We start from the raw sequence: 20,940 nt of genomic DNA, 5'->3' as shown, positions 1-20,940 counted from the left end.
TGTTCAGGTTGAGGGTAACGTTTATCATGTGTTGTTGTTATACTTCGTGTGACAATTCGCAGTTGGGGTAATAAGGTAGAGCGGGCGGGACTGTCTGTTTGTTACAGTGAATTGTGAATACTGTATTTATTTGTGGAATACTTTTCTTTCATTACCTTAAGGATTATATATTATGTACTTTCTACTTTTCTGTAAATTGTACGCTCATGCTGTATAGTAATTATGCCTATATTCATATTGTTTTCTGCATTAAACTGTTACGGTGCTTTATGGATTGTTATAATAGCAAATTTTTTTAGACAAACGTTGAAGACAGCAAAATACACTAAACCATTAAATTTAACTTGAGTTGTGTCGGCTTTTGCATAAACCCATGCCTCGTACAGTCTCCCTGTATTTACTGCTCATCTTGTAGTAGACGATGATGTTGACGCTAGAACACACGGCCTCCATCAGGTAGGAGATGCTGTAACACAACAACGCCAAGTTAAAGTAGATGCCGCCGTTACCCAACCCAGGAACCTGACTGACAGCTGATAGGATTGCTGACTGAGGAATGAGGCAGACGATGAAGATGACAGAGACGACAGTCAACATCAGGACAACTTTTTTCTCTTTGTTAGACACGAACTTCTCTTTGTTCATGTTTTGATGTGAAACGGAATTTAGCCATTCGGATCTTGATTTTAGTTTTATGGCGATGATGGTGTTGGATAATATAATCGTGAAAAACGTAAAAAATGGGACAAAGACATCAGTCACGAAATACGAAATGCCAAAAATATCGTACGGATTTTGCCGATAAAGGGATGCAATCATTGTTTTATTTAACTCAGGAACAAATCTCCAATCTAGATAAACAACGTAATATACGGGAAACAGATCCAATAGCATTATTATAAATATAAACACGTTGACAATAACTGAAAATCTTTTGGTTACAATTTGTTTGACTTTAAGGGGCACCAAAACACACAGACATCTCTCACACGACGCGAAGGCTGTGACCAACCCACACACACGGATGAAATAATTGTGTGGGAAAAATGCCACCATAGAAAATAAATCTGTTTGTAGAATGGGAACATCCGATCTCAAAAACCAAGGGTTGATGAAGACACTGGCCAGTAACACAGTGACCAACGCCCCGATATCACTGACAGCCAGAGCAGTTAAAGTTATATTGACGCTGTCCTCATAGCCCTGCTTGTAAAAGACGATGATGTTGATGATGTTTCCAAAAATTCCTAAAACACCCATAATGTTCCCACAGACTGAAGTGTTAAACGTTATGAATAAATCCCATAGTAAAGGATGAATCCATATCAACACAGATGTTTCTAAAAATACTTCATTTCCAAATTCGTAAGTAAATGTTTTATTTTGAAAGAAATTCTCAAGTGTAGTTAATTCAAACATTTTGATCGTAAAGTCTGTAAGTTTAAGGTCGCGTTCTTTTACTGTTACTATTTAGAATGATACACTCCGAATAAAATGTTTACGAACTCATTTAAAGAAAGGACTATGATGCATCTACGATTGTATTAATTTTTTTTCCTTTTCCTCAGAATAAACGTTATCTTAATATAACTGCATTTAAATAGTCACTTTAAATATTTGGAGATATTTATATTTTGAAAATGTGTTTAATTTTAATAATCAAAGCAAAATTATTGTTCAGTCGCTTAATAATTAAGTTCTTGTTTTAATTCTAATCTAAGAAACTTTCTTAAACAAATTTATTGTGTAATACCATTATTAACTTTGATAAATTATTAATCTTTTGTTTAAATTATAATTGTGCTCTGTATCACGTGACTTCTGTTTGCGATCATCGTGTCTAGTAATTAGAAACACAAATTAACTGTTTCAGAAAACATACATTATATTTGAAGACAGTAATAAAAACATACGTTCGATAAACTCTAAATATTTTGCCTACAGCTATTATTAATCGCTCAATATTAAGCAATTTTGACGTAATGATGGTACATTTAACCAATTACTAGAAATACGAATTCTCAAGGTTTGTAACAGTCTATTGATTTATATTTTTAGCACAGTACAGTATTTACTCGAATAATTACGTTACTTTACCGTATTAAAATATGTCATTGCTTTCTTTTAGGACTGTATTTAAATTTGTTTAAATATGATTTTCATGTGATATTATTCTTTCAATTCACGATTCTACCCATTTCAGCAAATATGAAACTGAATGTCTGAGATCAGTTATTAAATCAGGTGGACAAGCGAACAATTCCTTCTAGCTGTGTTGCAAGAATGCTATGCTGTGATTGGTTTTCTTCATAAATAGAATATAAGTGTATTGGCAAGTTGTTGCTCTAAAACGAATCCATCATCAATGTATTTTACACAAAGCCAATTAAAACACAAATGGATTGTAATACTTGAGCATGTAACTATATCTTAATTATTTTATTTACATTTATTCCCTCAAGTTGCAATACAAAATAAAACCTAGTATAACACGGGCTTGTTTATATAATGTATTTCCCATACATAAATTTTAATGTATTTAAAAATAAAATAAATTCACTAAATATGTATTAATTTCAATTAGTGACAACTGCGTGTGTATATCTAAAGTAGGATTACATTATAAATGGATGTATAATGTTGCAAATTTGTGTGTGGATAACACACTGTTCTTATGTTTCAGGAAAAAAAACATACCAATTGTTTGGAACATTATTCGGAAATTAGAAACAACCTTTACTGATTTTGAAATAGTGCTCAAGTTTCCAGGGAATATGTTCACTGTTTACAATAAAACACACGACAAAATATATTAAAACACTATTACTATAGCTAGATAGGACGGGATTGTCTAAGCGGTCTGGGATGCAGATTCGAAAGTGTCGAGTTCGAATCCGGGTTCAAGTCAGTTGAATATTCCTCAGTCCACCTAGCTACGATGGGTACCTAATTCATTTTTGGGAATGTAAAGGCGTCTGGGCAAAGTGCTGATCGAACCTTCCTATTATATGCCAAGGTCAAGAAACATATTAACTCTACTTCATTTGCCTTATGGATCGTTAGGTCTAAATAGTTTTCTTTACTATAGCTAGAATACAATACAGAGTTAAACTACTGGTAAGGCTTGTGAATCATGGTTTATGTGGCCTTCATACAATTAAATCCAAATAAAATGTTTTGAAATATGTTTGGCACCATACCTGTGGAATAACTTTTTCTTATTATAACACAAAAAAATAATAAACATTCGTAATTACAACATAAAAACATGAATGATTTGCAACGCTTTCTGCGAGAGATCAATTCATTTTAAGCCTGTGGCAAAAGAATAATGTTAACGATTCACGTGAAACCCAATGTTAGTACACAATATTGAAAAGGCAATTTAATGGTCGTCGTGAAGTTAATTGTATCTCAACCTAGAAATAATCTGTTGGCTATAGGTTACATTGCATATTTTACTCATTTGTAAATCATTAAAGACTATTTGTTTTAAATAATAAAGTACATATAAAGAAATTAACACCCTTAAACACTATTCAATTTTTTTCCTGTATAAAGAGGATTTATAATTTAAAAAAAACGTTACCACGCATCGAACGTTTAATTTCTTTTATTTAAAATGTGTCAACTGAAGAACTAACTATATTTTTTAAAGTAGGGCTCTCCCTTTCAGAACTAACCACACACATGTAAGATGAAGTAGAGTTCTTTTGTTTTTAAACTAATTACATGACTGAATGGTGTGGCTTGCAATAAGCACAGCCGCTTTTCCTTTCATTTTCCCTATCGAGTTCAGAGTACCCATAAGAGCTGAGTGGACTCAAGGGCGTCCTCCAGACTGTAGTCTACACCGAGATACGAACTCGAGACCTTTGAATTAGCAATCGAGCGCTCTACTATCTAACCACGCCTACCAATCACTAAAGATATGGTATTATTCTTTGTTGACAGAATTCATGTATATCTGTCCATTACATCAGTGGTGCTATAATATTAAAGGCAGAACTGTGATAACAGTAGATGATCAGCCTCAGCCATTGATTGTGTCTCCTCATAGTGGTGTTCTCTGTGTTAGAAATGTCTACAAAATAATAACTGGTAATACGAGTCTGTTATTTTTTTTAGTAAACTTTAGCAATATCAACACACATCGAGTCTGTCAACGCGTAATCATAAATAATGAATTTATTTTTAATTGTAAACATTATTTATTAAGAAGGGATTTTTAAAAATTTTATTTAAAATTTAGACTTTATAAACATCATGGAATATGATCATCTAAAGTGTTTTTAAAATGGGTTGTTTACATAAACAATAAAGAGATTATTATTCAACACTTTAGGTGCATGTTTTTTATGAATAGTGATGTATATAACAGATAAGACATTTTGAATTCATATGTTTTAAACATGCATCTCTTCTCTGTAGCACGTAATAATTTCACTTTTTTTTCTTTACTGTTAAAAAAATGTTAAAAATCCGGATATCAGATATATTCTTATCATAGGTATAACATCCATTGACAAAATAGTTAGTTAAATTTCATTTTGCATTGAATGAAGGCCATGCTACGAATCGTCTCCCTGTATTTACTGCTCATCTTGTAGTAGACAACAATGTTGACGCTAGAACACACAGCCTCCATCAGATAGGCAAAACTGTAACACAACATAGCCAGATCAAAGTAGATCCCACCGTTGCCCAGCCCAGGGACTTGACTGACAGCTGTCAGGATTGCTGACTGAGGAATGAGGCAGACGATGAAGATGACAGAGACGACAGTCAACATCAGGACAACTTTTTTCTCTTTGTTAGACACGAACTTCTCTTTGTTCGTGTTTTGGTGTGAAACAGAATTTAGCCATTCGGATCTAGATTTTAGTTTTATGGCGATGATAATGTTTGATAATATAATCGTGAAAAATGTAAAATACGGAATAAAAACATCAGTAACGAAATAGGAAATACTAAAAATGTTGTAGGGGTTTTGCCGAAAATGAGAAGCAATTATAGATTTATTTAACTGGGGAATAAACATCCAATCAAAATATACAACGTAATACACAGGGAAAAGATCTAACACCATGATAAAGAAGATACAAATATTGACAATAACTGAAAATCTTTTGGTGACAATTTGTTTGACCTTAAGGGGCACCAAAACACACAGACATCTCTCACACGACGCGAAGGCTGTGATCAACCCACACACACGGATGAAATAATTGTGTGGGAAAAATGCCAACATTGATATGAAATCTGTTTGTAGAATCGGTAGGTCAGCTTTCAAAAACCAGGGGTTTAACATCTCGTTAAACATCAACACAGTGAGCAACGCCCCGATATCACTGACAGCCAGAGCAGTTAAAGTTATATTGACGCTGTCCTCATAGCCCTGCTTGTAAAAGACAATGATGTTGATGATGTTTCCAAAAATTCCAAAAACTGCAATGATATTTCCACAAACAGTATTGTTGAAAGTTACAAAAAAATCCCAGATTAAGGGATGAATCCAAATTGACACTGATAATGATGTTTCTACCTTCATTGCATCCACTAAACTGCTTGCATTCGTTGTGTTTTGAATGAAGTTCCCTTGCAAAGTTATTTCAATCATTGTTGTTAAAATAGCTTTAAACCCAGCAAGAAACTTTTCATTACTCTATTAGATGGGTGGTTTGATAAATGAATATATCTATTCTTAACACATTTTAACACACTTTTAACAAATCCACGGGGTTTTGTTTTAATGAATCAAATGTTTGCTTTTTATTTAATCTAAATATAATTATGAATTGAATCAATAAACGTCTGTGCGCGTTTTTAATTAACTTATTTCTCATTGCCTTATTTAAACAAACCTACTGTCATGTGATTTCAGATTTCGATTTTTCAAAATTATATGATACGTTGTAAACGAATTTAAGGACGATTAAATAAATTAAAATTGATTAAAGCCTAATAATTACTTTACTGTAATTATAGTTATGAATCCAAGTAAACACTCTATTGCAATTTTCATGGGTCATATAATTAACACTAATGATTTTGCTTTTTTAAATAAATGACTGTAATTTTAAAATGATATAAGACTAATTCGTTACTTGAATATAATTAGTTTATTATATTTATGTATTTAGACGTAATTAGGGAGAATTTTAAAATAATTAAATAATTAAATAATTGTTTTCGCAGGGAAATTCACAACGGTGTTTTAGTTTATTTTTTATACAAATTACATACCGTATTTACTAACTAGACCATTTTTTGTCATATTAGAAAATCATTTTAAACAATGCTTTCCGTTTCTAAATTTAAAATAGTTAATCTTTTATTACATACCTGGAGTTATTCTGTTTCTCCTTTTTCCGTTATTCATATTCGCATCATTTTTTTATGTAATTGCAATGTATATTTTGTATGGTTATTATATGAACTCTAAGCCCCTAGATAGACACATTGCAAGTAGATCATAATTTTAAATAGGGTTTTTTTCGTTTGCGTGGTCATGGTCGCTAAACCAGAAACTCTTAAGATCGAATCCCCAGGCAGATGAGAATTGATGACTGTGGATAACTTCCCTTCAAGGAGAGACAACTCTAAAATCGTACAGCTGCCCCTTAGTTTGTTCTTGGATCCAAAAAGAAAAGCAGGCTGAGAACGGAGTCTACTGCCGTTATGGCGCATAACAAGTTGACACTTCGTAATACTTAATTGTGTGCAAGGAAATGGGCTAAAAGAAAGATGGGCTAAAAGAAAGTTGGGCTACAAGAAAGTTGGGTTACAAGAAAGTTGGGCTACAAGAAAGTTAGGTTACAAGAAAGTTGGGCTAAAAGAAAGTTGGGCTACAAGAAAGTTGGGCTACAAGAAATTTGGGCTACAAGAAAGTTGGGTTACAAGAAAGTTGGGCTACAAGAAAGTTGGGTTACAAGAAAGTTGGGCTACAAGAAAGTTGGGCAACAAAAAAGTTGGGCAACAAGAAAATTGGGCTACAAGAAAGTTGGGTTACAAGAAAGTTGGGCTACAAGAAAGTTGGGTTACAAGAAAGTTGGGTTACAAGAAAGTTGGGCAACAAAAATTTGGGCAACAAGAAAGTTGGGCTACAAGAAAGTTGGGTTACAAGAAAGTTGGGCTACAAGAAAGTTGGGCTACAAGAAAGTTGGGCTACAAGAAATTTGTGCTACAAGAAAGTTGGGTTACAAGAAAGTTGGGCTTCAAGAAAGGTGGACTCCCAAGAAAGTTGGGCTACAAGAAAGTTGGGCTAGAATAAAAGTTGGGCTACAAGAAAGTTGGGCTACAAAAACGTTGGGCTACAAGAAAGTTTGGCAACAAGAAAGTTGGATAACAAGAAAGTTGAAATAATAGAAAGTTGGACTCCCAAGAAATTTGGACTACAAGAAACAGGGCTACACTAAAGTTGGGCTTCCAAGAAAGTTGGGCTAAAAGAAAGTTGGGCTACAAGAAAGCTGGGCTACAAAATATTTGCCAGAAGAAAGTTGGGGTACAAGAAATTTCAGCTGCAAGAAAGTTGGGCAAAAAAAAAGTTGTGCTACAGGAAAGTTGGGCTACAAGAAAGTTGGGCAACAAGAAAGTTGGGCTACAGGAAAGTTGGGCTACAACAAAGTTAGGCAACAAGAAAGTTGAGCTCTCAGTGAACACCAGCAAATGCGAGCACGAACTTACGTCTGTTGATTCCATCATCTTGAAAAACGACAAATGGTGAAAGCTTGATTTCATTCACAATTTGTTCTTTAGCAAGTATGATGCTTAATTTACGAAATTTTTAATAACACACAACATATTCTGCATACTTCAATAATCTTTTTTTTCTTTCTTCAAAAATCAGCTCGGAAAACAAACGCTCGCTAAAACCCGTAATTTCTCAGGAAAGGGCTGTATCAGAATAAATAATACACATAAAGAAAAGTAAAATAAATCAATCCAAAGAATCGCTATCGCCTTCGTGGTTTAAATAAAATACCAACAAACTAACAAAATAGCATTTCTAGATTACCCTTACTTTAATAGTTATTTTAATTCTATGCAATTGTTCAAATTTCTAGACATCATTTAAAACCTATATTGAATATATTTGTTTGCTTAGGTCAACAATTGGACTGAAATAGTGGACTCTCACTCGTGGACGTTATGGGAAATAATTCATGCTCGAGTTGATGAAAAACACGATAACATAAGTTATATGCTTAAACATACACCTTTTGTTGGATTCTAATATGTGCTAATTTTACTATTTTAAGCACGAAGCTAGGTTGAATTAAATTTTAAAAACAAAAAATATCCTGAGGAATTTTATGAGTTTGTTGATAGAAATTAAAATAACATATAGCGTAAGTGAAAACTTTTCGCATTGTTGTTTTTATCTTGTTTATCTTGTATTAACGTTTTGGTTTTGTTGGCTTCAGAGGCGAAGCGACGGGGGGTGGGGTGGGGAGGGTTGGGATGGGGGGAGGGGCATATGTTCCCGGGTGCCGACCCTAGGTTCGCCAAATTAAGCTCCTTTTAGGTGCTATTTTGAATTTTAAATATAAAAAAAAAATATATGAAAGTTGAAAGTGTGTTTCCGGGCGCCAGGAGGGGTTGCTGCGCCTCTGGTTGGCTTGATGACACTTTGCTTAATGTAGGTCATTTTGATGACGTGTCGGTTTTCACCCTTGTTTGCTTCACTAAAATATCAATATATGAATAAGTAGAATTTTTTGTGTTTGAAATAAACGGAATTTACTCTGACTAACAAGTATTATTAATTAAACCGTCTTTAAAATGTATTCGTGTTTAATAATAGCTAAAACAGCATAAATCGTGTTGATAATTGAGATTGACAATATATTAAGATTACAAACGCAATTAAATGTATGTATGCAATATGTGATTATAAACAAAGGCAAATTTTAGATTTTATCTTTTGGCTGTTTTTTTAAAACAGATGCTATTTTGCTACTTTGATTTCTAATGTATTTATATTATTTTATCAATAACCCCCCCCCCCCCAACATTGAATAAAAACGTAATTCAAATTAAAATGTAAATAAGTCTTGAGAACAAAGACATTGTATCGATATATTTTGTTGTTGTATATTAGTTTGTATATTACGGAAGATCCACTGACCCGGATTCGAACTCGATACTTTCGGGTTAGTAGTCTAGCTCTATACCGCTAGACCAAGACTTCCTACCTTCTTAGATTTAGATTAATATATACATTCTAATCTGTTTAAATTGCACATCACAAATCATCACACAGCATATATTAGTTTAAGCTTCGTGTCCACACAAAATATGCTACATATGAATTATGTTCACCTTCTGCTGTGAGATAAGTGAAACATTTTATTAAAACTCTAACCTGATACACAGGGACCACACATGGTACACGATAAATATCTATTTTTGTTATATCAATTTTTGTTAGCTCGACAATATCATTGTCACGGCTCATTTGTCGGTTAGATTAGAATCTATATGTGTATCATTCTCTTCATGGGGACCATGCAGGACAAGATGTAGACGCACGCCGTTACTCCCCGCTCTCCAGGCAAATCGCTACCACCCCCACTCCCACAAATCTGGTGAGCTTTGGTTCAAGACGAATGTTTACAATCGTAGAGCCGGGTTAGTGACGGCTATTATGGGCAGATCATTTAGTATTAAATTATTTGTAAACGGCTGCTTACACTGGGGGGGGGGGGGGGGGGTGAGGGGGTAATGTTAAATTCACAAATTATGAATTGCTGATAAGCTGAAAATAAAACAACTAGATGGCGGCGTATGCTACGTCGCGGGTCAGCTCGTAGGTTTAAATAGTCTAGAACTTAGGGGATAGTGCGTGCGTAAGTTCAGTTAACCTCGGGATGTTTTGTGTATTGTTATACCAAGGTTGTAAGCTGGTAAAATGCGGAGTGAACGATTGTTTTTTTTTTGGTAGCGAGTAGCAGAGAGTAGGCTACATTGATGTGTGGATAAAGGTGAACTGAAGCTACATGAACTATGTCTTTGTTCAGATGATTGGAAGCAAGTCGCTACAACTGACGGTCAGTAGGAGGAGAAGGTAAATCTACTTTAATAACCATCTCGCTGAGGGGGTGGGGGGTGGGGGTGGGGGTGGGGGTGGGGGAATGAATGCTAAATATGGGAACGCTCTTATTTCCGATGACACTAGCGATACCAACAAGTCCGATCATGAAATATAACCTGAACTTTAATTATCAACCACTAATACTAGATCTACACAAGAAATATAAAACCACGTCCCTTTCCTACTATAGCAAAAAAAAAACCAACTGTATCTTCAGTATTGTGTCCTTCGTCATCGCCATCGTTGTCGCATCAGACTCACTATACATTTTCTATTAAACAAATAAACAAGTTCACATACTCTCGAACCAAATCGTCTATCGTATTAATTTCTACCAGTCTAGACCAGGGGTCGGCAACCCACGGCTCGCGAGTCGCATACGGTTCTTTTGTTGTCACGATGCGGCTCTCCGGCTCCTTGCACAAATATTAATAGTTATATTATTTTATTTTCAAAACTCATAACAGATATTATACTGTAAGGATACACACGTTTAAACAGGATAAAAACACTCCGCCCTGTGACAACAATTCCGTGCTTGTCACTGCCCAAGTGCCGACTTTTTCGAATATCGTTAATTGGGGAATGTTAATTTAGAATGCATTTCCCTATCCGTCAGTAATCATTAATTTGACGTGAGTGACGTAGTTTTTGTTAGCTTCCTACTGTTGAGCCGGTGTATAGGACGGTGGGGTATAAGTTTACCATGGGCTCTGTGGGGTGGAAGATAAGCCTAGTGAGAACCAAATTCAGAGGTGACAGAAACACGGTAATCGATATCCAAACCAGTTAGTCGGAGGTTGCCGTGATAAAGCCTGCCTGGCTAATGGGAGACACGTCTTGAGCCGGTGTTATCCGTAAAAAAAAAAAAAAAAATTAACAGCTTCTAAAGTGGATTGGCGTAGTCCTATATTTTTAATTTTTGATTGCTAATTTCATGATTCTGGCGAAACAAGTGTATGTTTTATATGAATAAATATTATTTCATATTTAAACCTATTTATTTTAAATAACAAATCGAATTTCTTTACCTAATCCTAATCAAATGATAAAATATTGAAATAAAAATAACAGTGGCTCTTTAAAAACCGGGATATTGTCAACATTTTAACTTTTGGCTTCTCCGTCTCAAAAGGTTGCCGACCCCTGGTCTAGACTTATTTCTATCCATCTGCGGTATGATTCTCTCTTATTATGGTTGAGATGTATAAGGTATGAATCGGATAACATGACGTCATGGTTGCAGGAGGTATGTTAGTTCCAATGCTGACATTTAAGAAAGAGGTCGGTAAGATGGTGTGGCAATCCCGAGTGTTAGGGAGATGGACTACTAACCTGAATCTTTCAAGTTCGTTGTGGGAATTCTTGAGTCAACAAGGGAAAGTATCCGCCAGCTCTGATGGGTACTGTCAGGGGTACTGTCATGATACTGACATAAGTACTGACATGGGTACTGAAATGGATAACGACATGACATTGGTCCTGACATGACATGGGTACTGACATAAGTACCGACATGGGTAATGACATGGGTACTGACATGACATGGGTACTGACATAAGTAACGACATGGGTAATGACATAAGTAACGACATGGGTAATGACATAAGTAACGACATGGGTACTGACATAAGTAACGACATGGGTAATGACATAAGTAACGACATGGGTACTGACATAAGTAACGACATGGGTAATGACATAAGTAACGACATGGGTAATGACATAAGTAACGACATGGGTACTGACATAAGTAACGACATGGGTACTGACATAAGTAACGACATGGGTACTGACATAAGTAACGACATGGGTAATGACATAAGTAACGACATGGGTAATGACATAAGTAACGACATGGGTAATGACATAAGTAACGACATGGGTAATGACATAAGTAACGACATGGGTAATGACATAAGTAACGACATGGGTACTGACATAAGTAACGACATGGGTAATGACATAAGTAACGACATGGGTACTGACATAAGTAACGACATGGGTACTGACATAAGTAACGACATGGGTACTGACATAAGTAACGACATGGGTAATGACATAAGTAACGACATGGGTACTGACATAAGTAACGACATGGGTACTGACATAAGTAACGACATGGGTAATGACATAAGTAACGACATGGGTACTGACATGGGTAATGACATGGGTACTGACATAAGTAACGACATGGGTAATGACATAAGTAACGACATGGGTAATGACATAAGTAACGACATGGGTAATGACATAAGTAACGACATGGGTACTGACATAAGTAACGACATGGGTACTGACATAAGTAACGACATGGGTAATGACATAAGTAACGACATGGGTAATGACATAAGTAACGACATGGGTAATGACACAAGTAACGACATGGGTAATGACATAAGTAACGACATGGGTAATGACATAAGTAACGACATGGGTAATGACATAAGTAACGACATGGGTAATGACATAAGTAACGACATGGGTAATGACATAAGTAACGACATGGGTAATGACATAAGTAACGACATGAGTACTGACATAAGTAACGACATGGGTAATGACATAAGTAACGACATGGGTAATGACATAAGTAACGACATGGGTAATGACATAAGTAACGACATGGGTAATGACATAAGTAACGACATGGGTAATGACATAAGTAACGACATGGGTAATGACATAAGTAACGACATGGGTAATGACATAAGTAACGACATGGGTAATGACATAAGTAACGACATGGGTACTGACATAAGTAACGACATGGGTAATGACATAAGTAACGACATGGGTACTGACATAAGTAACGACATGGGTACTGACATAAGTAACGACATGGGTAATGACATAAGTAACGACATGGGTACTGACATAAGTAACGACATGGGTACTGACATAAGTAACGACATGGGTACTGACATAAGTAACGACATGGGTAATGACATAAGTAACGACATGGGTACTGACATGGGTAATGACATGGGTACTGACATAAGTAACGACATGGGTACTGACATAAGTAACGACATGGGTAATGACATAAGTAACGACATGGGTACTGACATAAGTAACGACATGGGTACTGACATAAGTAACGACATGGGTACTGACATAAGTAACGACATGGGTAATGACATAAGTAACGACATGGGTACTGACATGGGTAATGACATGGGTACTGACATGGGTACGGACATGGGTACTGACATGGGTAATGACTTGGGTACTGACATTTGTTGTGGAAAGTAAAATTGGCTAGGCATAGCACTGACCACATTAGCCCGTTAATGCCGATGTCTCAGAAACAGATGAACTCTACTTCATCAGCACAACGAAGCACCCATTCCAAAACATTACCTTACTCTTTACATTTTACGCTTGTTCCAAACAATGCTATAGCCAGGCCGGTCCTGAGACGGTGGTTAGCCCTCATTACTGTACGGTTCGTTCTAAAATTATTTCCTAACAGACACGAGCAACACCAGCTGAAATCAAATCCCAGCATTGACACACGGCGTATGATGCTATGTCGAGGTCAAATTGTTTATTTCATCCTTACTATGGTTTGAGGTGTGTTGAGATGACACAGTTTTATTTTCTAGATACCATGAACTGTGAAATGTCTACTTAATGCTTTATTATGTCGACTTCACAAAAATCCGATTACATTAGACAAGTTATTAAACACATAGCGATTATCTAGAATTGTTGTTGTTCGGGAAAATAGACATCACTACAGCAAACTTTGAATTGAACTGTTAGAGGATTGTTGATCGTGTTTCAGCATAATTCGAAGGTAGCTCTTTACTGATAAAAAAACGTAGGATTTGTAATTATTCTCAATATTTATTATAAATATTTAGATAATAGCTACAACGAACAAAGCGTCTCTCTCTCTCTCTCGCTCGCTCTCTCTATTTTCTCTCTCTCTCTATCTCTCTCTGTTTCTATCTCTCCTTTCTCTCTCCTGATAAATTAGTCTAAGTAATAAATACCACATAAAAATAAAATAAAATTAAGGGAATAGGCTTTTATTATATTCACAAATCACATACCAATCAATAATGAGAAAATCCACTAAAAAATAAGAAAATATACATTTTGTTTGCTGTAGGTAGACTAACTAAAGTTATAAGCTGATATAACTAAAGAAGGGATTTTTAAAAATTGTATTTCAGGTTTAGACTTTATAAACTTCATGGAATATTATCATCTAAAGTGTTTTTAAAATGGGTTGTTTATATAAACAATAAAGAGATTATTATTTAACAGTTTAGGTGCATGTTTTTTTATGAATAGTGACGTATATAGCGGATAAGACATTTTGAATTCCTATGTTTTTAACATGCATCTCTTTTCTGTAGCACGTAATAGTTTCACTTTTTTTCTTAACTGTTAAAAAATGTTAAAAATCTGGAGCACTGATATATTCTAATCATAGGTATAACATCCATTGAAAAAATAGTTAATTAAATTTCAATTTGCATAGAATGAAACCCATGCCACGAATTGTCTCCCTGTATTTACTGCTCATCTTGTAGTAGACCAGGATGTTGACGCTAGAACACACAGCCTCCATCAGGTAGGCAAAACTGTAGCACAACAAAGCCAGATCAAAGTAGATTCCACCGTTACCCAGCCCAGAAACCTGACTAACAGCAGTCAGGATTGCTGACTGAGGAATGAGGCAGACGATAAAGATGACAGAGACGACAGTCAACATCAGGACAACTTTTTTCTCCTTGTTAGACACGAACTTCTCTTTGTTCGTGTTTTGGTGTGAAACAGAATTTAGCCATTCTGATCTAGATTTTAGTTTTATGGCGATGATAATGTTTGAAAATATAATCGTGAAAAATGTAAAATACGGAATAAAAACATCAGTAACGAAATAGGAAATACTAAAAATGTTGTAGGGGTTTTGCCGAAAATGAGAAGCAATTATAGATTTATTTAACTGGGGAATAAACATCCAATCAAAATATACAACGTAATACACAGGGAAAAGATCTAACACCATGATAAAGAAGATACAAATATTGACAAGAAGGGAAAATCTTTTGGTGACAATTTGTTTAACTTTAAGGGGCACCAAAACACACAGACATCTCTCACACGACGCGAAGGCTGTGATCAACCCACACACACGGATGAAATAATTGTGTGGGAAAAATGCCAACATTGATATAAAATCTGTTTGTAGAATCGGTAGGTCAGCTTTCAGAAACCAGGGGTTTAACATCTCGTTAAATATCAACACAGTGAGCAACGCCCCGATATCACTGACAGCCAGAGCAGTTAAAGTTATATTGACGCTGTCCTCATAGCCCTGCTTGTAAAAGACAATGATGTTGATGATGTTTCCGAAAATTCCAAAAACCGTAATGATATTTCCACAAACTGTGTTGTTGAAAGTTACAAAAAAATCCCATATTAAGGGATGAATCCAAATTGACACTGATAATGATGTTTCTACCTTCATTCCATCCCCTAAACTGCTTGCATTCGTTGTGTTTTGAACGAAGTTTCCTTGCATAGTTATTTCTATCATTTTTGTAAAAATAGTTATATAACTAGCAAGAAACTTTTCATTACTCTATTAGATGGGTGGTTTGATAAATGAATATATCTATTCTTAACACATTTTAACACACTTTTAACAAATCCACGGGGTTTTGTTTTAATGAATCAAATGTTTGCTTTTTATTTAATCTAAATATAATTATGAATTGAATCAATAAACGTCTGTGCACGTTTTTAATTAACTTATTTCTCATTGCCTTATTTAAACAAACCTACTGTCATGTGATTTCAGATTTCGATTTTTTCAAAATTATATGATACGTAGTAAACGAATTTAAGGACGATTAAATAAATTAAAATTGATTAAAGCCTAATAATTACTTTACTGTAATTATCGTTATGAATCCAAGTAAACACTCTATTGCAATTTTCATGGGTCATATAATTAACACTAATGATTTTGCTTTTTAAAATAAATGACTGTAATTTTGAAATGATATAAGACTAATTCGTTACTTGAATATAATTTGTTTATTATATTTATGCATTTAGACGTAATTAGGGAGAATTTTAAAATAATTAAATAATTAAATAATTATTTTCGCAGCGAAATTCTCAACGGTGTTTTAGTTTAATCTTTTATACAAATTACATACCGTATTTACTAACTAGACCATTTTTTGTCATATTAGAAAATCATTTTAAAGAATGCTTTCCGTTTCTAAATTTAAAATAGTTAATCTTTTATTACTTACTTGGAGTTATTCTTTTTCTCCTTTTTCCGTTATTCATATTTATTAGTTCGCATCATTTGTTTAATGTAATTGCAATGTATATTTTGTATGGCTGTAATATGAACTCTAAGTCCCTAGATAGACACATTGCAAGTAGATCATAATTTTAAATGGTGTTTTTTTTTAGTTTGCGTGGTCATGGTTGCTAAACCAGAAACTCTTGAGATCGAATCCCCAGGCAGATGAGAATCGATGGCTGTGGATAACTTCTCTTCAAGGAGAGACAACTCTAAAATCGTACAACTGCTGCCCTGTAGTTTGTTCTTGGATCCAAAAAGAAAAGCAGGCTGAGAACGGAGTCAACTGCCGTTATGGCGCATAACAAGTTGACACATCGTAATACTTAATTGTGTGCAAGGAAATGGGCTAAAAGAAAGTTGGACTAAAAGAAAGTTGGGCTACAAGAAAGTTGGGCTACAAGAAAGTTGGGCCACAAGAAAGTTGGGCTACGAGAAAGTTGGGCTACACGAAAGTTGGGCTCCGAGAAAGTTGGATAACAAGAAAGTTGGGCTACAAAAAAGTTGGAATTCCAAGAAGGTTGGGTTACTAGAAAGTTGGGCTTCAAGAAAGTTGGGCTACAAGAAAGTTGGGCTTCCAAGAAAGTTGGGCTACAAGAAAGTTGGGCTTCCAAGAAGGTTGGGTTACTAGAAAGTTGGGCTACAAGAAAGTTGAACTACAAGAAAGTTGGGCTACAAGAAAGTTGGGCTACAAGAAAGTTGGGCTACAAGAAAGTTGGGCTACAAGAAAATTGGGCTACAAGAAAGTTGAGCTCTCAGTGGACACCAGCAACTACGAGCACGAACTTACGTCTATTGATTCCATCATCTTGAAAAACGACAAATGGTGAAAGCTTGATTTTATTCACAATTTGTTCTTCAGCAAGTATGATGCTTACTTTACGAAATGTTTAATAACACACAACATATTCTGCATACTTCAATAATCTTTTTTTTCTTTCTTCAAAAATTAGCTCGGAAAACAAACGCTCGCTAAAACCCGTAATTTCTCAGGAAAGGGCTGTATCAGAATAAATAATACACATAAAGAAAAGTAAAATAAATCAATCCAAAGAATCTCTATCGCCTTCGTGGTTTAAATAAAATACCACCAAACTAACAAAATAGCATTTCTAGATTACCCTTACTTTAATAGTTATTTTTAAATATATGCAAATGTTCAAATTTCTAGACATCATTTAAAACCTATATTGAATATATTTGTTTGCATCAGTCAACAAGGGGACTGAATTAGTGGACTCTCACTCGTGGATGTTATGGGAAATAACTCATGCTCGAGTTAATCGAAAACACGATCACCTAAGTTATATTCTAAAACATACACCTTTTGTTGGATTCTCATATGTGCTAATTTTACTATTTTAGGCACGTAGCTAGGTTGAATTAAATTTTAAAAACAAAAAATACCTTGAGGAGTTTTAAGCGTTTGTTGGTAGAAATTAAAATAACATATAGCGTAAGTGAAAACTTTTCGCATTGTTGTTTTTATCTTGTTTATCTTGTATTAACGTTTTGGTTTTGTTGGCTTGAGAAGCGAAGCGACGGGGGGTGGGGTGGGGAGGGTTGGGATGGGGGGAGGGGCATATGTCCCCGGGTGCCGACCCTAGGTTCGCCAAATTAAGCTCATTTTAGGTGCTATTTTGAATTTTAAATATAAAAAAAATATATATGAAACTTGAAAGTTTGTCCCCGGGCGTCAGGAGGGGTTGCTACCCCCCTGGTTGGCTTGATGACACTTTGCTTAATGTAGGTCATTTTGATGACGTGTTGGTTTTCATCCTTGTTTGCTTCACTAATAAATCAGTATATGAATAAGTAGAACTATTTTTGTTTGAAATAAACGGAATATACTTTGACTAACTAGTATTATTAATTAAACCGTCTTTAAAATGTATTCGTGTTTAATAATAGCTAAAACGGCATAAATCGTGTTGATAATTGAGATTGATAATATATTAAGATTATAAACGCAATTAAATGTCTGTATGCAATATGTGATTATAAACAAAGGCAAATTTTAGATTTATCTTTTAGCTGTTTTTTTTAAAACAGATGATGTTTTACTACTTTGATTTCTAATGTATTTATATTATTTTATCAATAAAATACCCCCCGAACATTGAATAAAAACGTAATTCAAATTAAAATAAGTCTTGAGAACAAAGACATTGTATCGATATATTTTGTTGTTGTATATTAGTTTGTATATTACGGAAGATACACTGACCCGGATTCGAACTCGATTCTTTCGGGTTAGTAGTCTAGCTCTATACCGCTAGACCAAGACTTCCTACCTTCTTAGATTTAGATTAATATATACATTCTAATCTGTTTTAATTGCACATCACAAACCATCACACAGCATATATTAGTTTAAGCTTCGTGTCAACAAAAAATATGCTTCATATGAATTATGTTCATTTTCTGATGTGAGATAAGTGAAACATTTAATTAAAACTCTAACCTGATATACAGGGACCAACACATGCTACACGATAAATATCTACTTTTGTTATATCAATTTTGTTAGCTCGACAATATCATTGTTACGGCTCATTTGTCGGTTAGATTAGAATCTATATGTGTATCATTCTCTTCATGGGGACCATGCAGGACAAGATGTAGACGCACCCCGTTACTCCCCCGCTCTCCAGGCAAATCGCTACCACCCCCAACCCCACAAATCTGGTGAGCTTTGGTTCAAGACGAATGTTTACAATCGTAGAGCCGGGTTAGTGACGGCTATTATGGGCAGATCATTTAGTATTAAATTACTTGTAAACGGCTGCTTACACTGGGGTGGGGGCGTGAGGGGGTAGTGTTAAATTCACAAATTATGAATTGCTGATAAGCTGAAAATAAAACAACTAGATGGCGGCGTATGCTACGTCGCGGGTCAGCTCGTAGGTTTAAATAGTCTAGAACTTAGGAGATAGTACGTGTGTGATTTCAGTTAACCTCGGGTTGTTTTGTGTATTGTTATACCAAGGTTGTAAGCTGGTATAAATGCGGAGTGAACGATTGTTTTTTTTTGGTAGCGAGTAGCAGAGAGTAGGCTACATTGATGTGTGGATAAAGGTGAACTGAAGCTACATGAACAATGTCATTGTGGAGATGATTGGAAGCAAGTCGCTACAACTGACGGTCAGTATGAGGAGAAGGAAAATCTACTTCTACTTTAATAATCATCTCTCTGAGGGGGGGGGTGTGGGTGGGTGTGGGTGGGGGTGGGGGTGGGGGAATGAATGCTGAATAATGGAACGCTCTTATTTTCGACGACACTAACGATACCAACAAGTCCGATCATGAAATATAACCTGAACCTTAATTATCATCCACTAATACTAGATCTACACAAGTATAAAACAACGTCCGTTTCCTACAATGGCAAAACCCCCAACTGTCTCTTCAGTCTTATGTCCTTCGTCATCACTATCATTGTTGCGTCACACTAATGTTACACATATTCTATTATTAAACAAATAAACAAGCCCATATACTCCCGAACCAAATCGTCTATCGTATTAATTTCTACCAGTCTAGACTTAGTTCTATCCATCTACGCTATGATTCTCCCTTATTATGGTTGAGATGTATAACGTATGAATCGGATAACATGACGTCATGGTTGAGGAGGTATGTTAGTTCCAATGCTGACATTTAAGAAAGAGGTCGGTAAGATGGTGTGGCAATCCCGAGTGGTAGGGAGATGGACTACTAACCTGAATCTTTCAAGTTCGCTGTGGGAATTCTTGAGTCAACAAGGGAAAGTATCCGCCAGCTCTGATGGGTACTGTCAGGGGTACTGTCATGATACTGACATGGGTACCGACATGGGTACCGACATGGGTACTGACATGACATGGGTACTGACATGGGTACTGACATGACATGGGTACTGACATGACATGGGTACTGACATGAGTACTGACATGGGTACCGACATGGGTACTGACATGGGTACTGACATGGGTACTGACATGGGTACTGACATGTGTACTGACATGGGTACCGACATGGGTACTGACATAGGTACTGTCAGGGGTACTGTCATGATACTGACATGGGTACCGACATGGGTACTGACATGACATGGGTACTGACATGACATGGGTACTGACATAGGTACTGACATGAGTACTAACATGGGTACTGACATGGGTACCGACATGGGTACTGACATGGGTACTGACATGGGTACTGACATGGGTACTGACATGGGTACTGACATGTGTACTGACATGACATGGTACTGACATGTGTAATGACATGTGTACTGACATGACATGGTACTGACATGGCATGGGTACTGACATGGGTACTGACATGGGTACTGACATGGGTACTGACATGACATGGGTACTGACATGGGTACTGACATGGGTACTGACATGGGTACTGACATGGGTACTGACATGACATGGGTACTGACATGACATGGGTACTGACATAGGTACTGACATGAGTACTGACATGGGTACTGACATGGGTACTGACATGACAT

The 20,940-nt window shown here is 35.7% G+C and overlaps 5 protein-coding genes across 5 annotated transcripts; 1 reads left to right on the top strand and 4 right to left on the bottom strand.

The window, feature by feature from the left end:
- Positions 1 to 339: 339 nt before the first annotated feature.
- Positions 340 to 1,260, bottom strand: LOC131950311 (neuropeptides capa receptor-like). The gene has a single exon (XM_059312419.1). It carries the CDS (start codon positions 1,258 to 1,260, stop codon positions 340 to 342), a length of 921 nt encoding a protein of 306 aa, XP_059168402.1.
- Positions 1,261 to 4,534: 3,274 nt separating this feature from the next.
- Positions 4,535 to 5,620, bottom strand: LOC131950301 (neuropeptides capa receptor-like). Its single transcript, XM_059312409.1, has one exon. The coding sequence runs from the start codon at positions 5,618 to 5,620 to the stop codon at positions 4,535 to 4,537; it is 1,086 nt and encodes a 361-aa protein (XP_059168392.1).
- A 6,045-nt stretch (positions 5,621 to 11,665) lies between these two features.
- LOC131950294 (circumsporozoite protein-like) lies at positions 11,666 to 13,351 on the top strand. The gene has a single exon (XM_059312398.1). It carries the CDS (start codon positions 11,666 to 11,668, stop codon positions 13,349 to 13,351), a length of 1,686 nt encoding a protein of 561 aa, XP_059168381.1.
- Positions 13,352 to 14,567: 1,216 nt separating this feature from the next.
- Positions 14,568 to 15,653, bottom strand: LOC131950290 (G-protein coupled receptor daf-37-like). The gene has a single exon (XM_059312383.1). The coding sequence runs from the start codon at positions 15,651 to 15,653 to the stop codon at positions 14,568 to 14,570; it is 1,086 nt and encodes a 361-aa protein (XP_059168366.1).
- Positions 15,654 to 20,244: 4,591 nt separating this feature from the next.
- Positions 20,245 to 20,940, bottom strand: LOC131950282 (BCL-6 corepressor-like protein 1). Its single transcript, XM_059312366.1, has one exon. It carries the CDS (start codon positions 20,938 to 20,940, stop codon positions 20,245 to 20,247), a length of 696 nt encoding a protein of 231 aa, XP_059168349.1.

This window comes from Physella acuta, unplaced genomic scaffold (genome assembly GCF_028476545.2).
Source record: "Physella acuta isolate Inbredline_101_S28 unplaced genomic scaffold, ASM2847654v3 ptg000063l, whole genome shotgun sequence".
NCBI classification, from domain to species: Eukaryota; Metazoa; Mollusca; class Gastropoda; family Physidae; genus Physella; species Physella acuta.
This window is presented reverse-complemented; position numbering and strand designations above follow the sequence as displayed.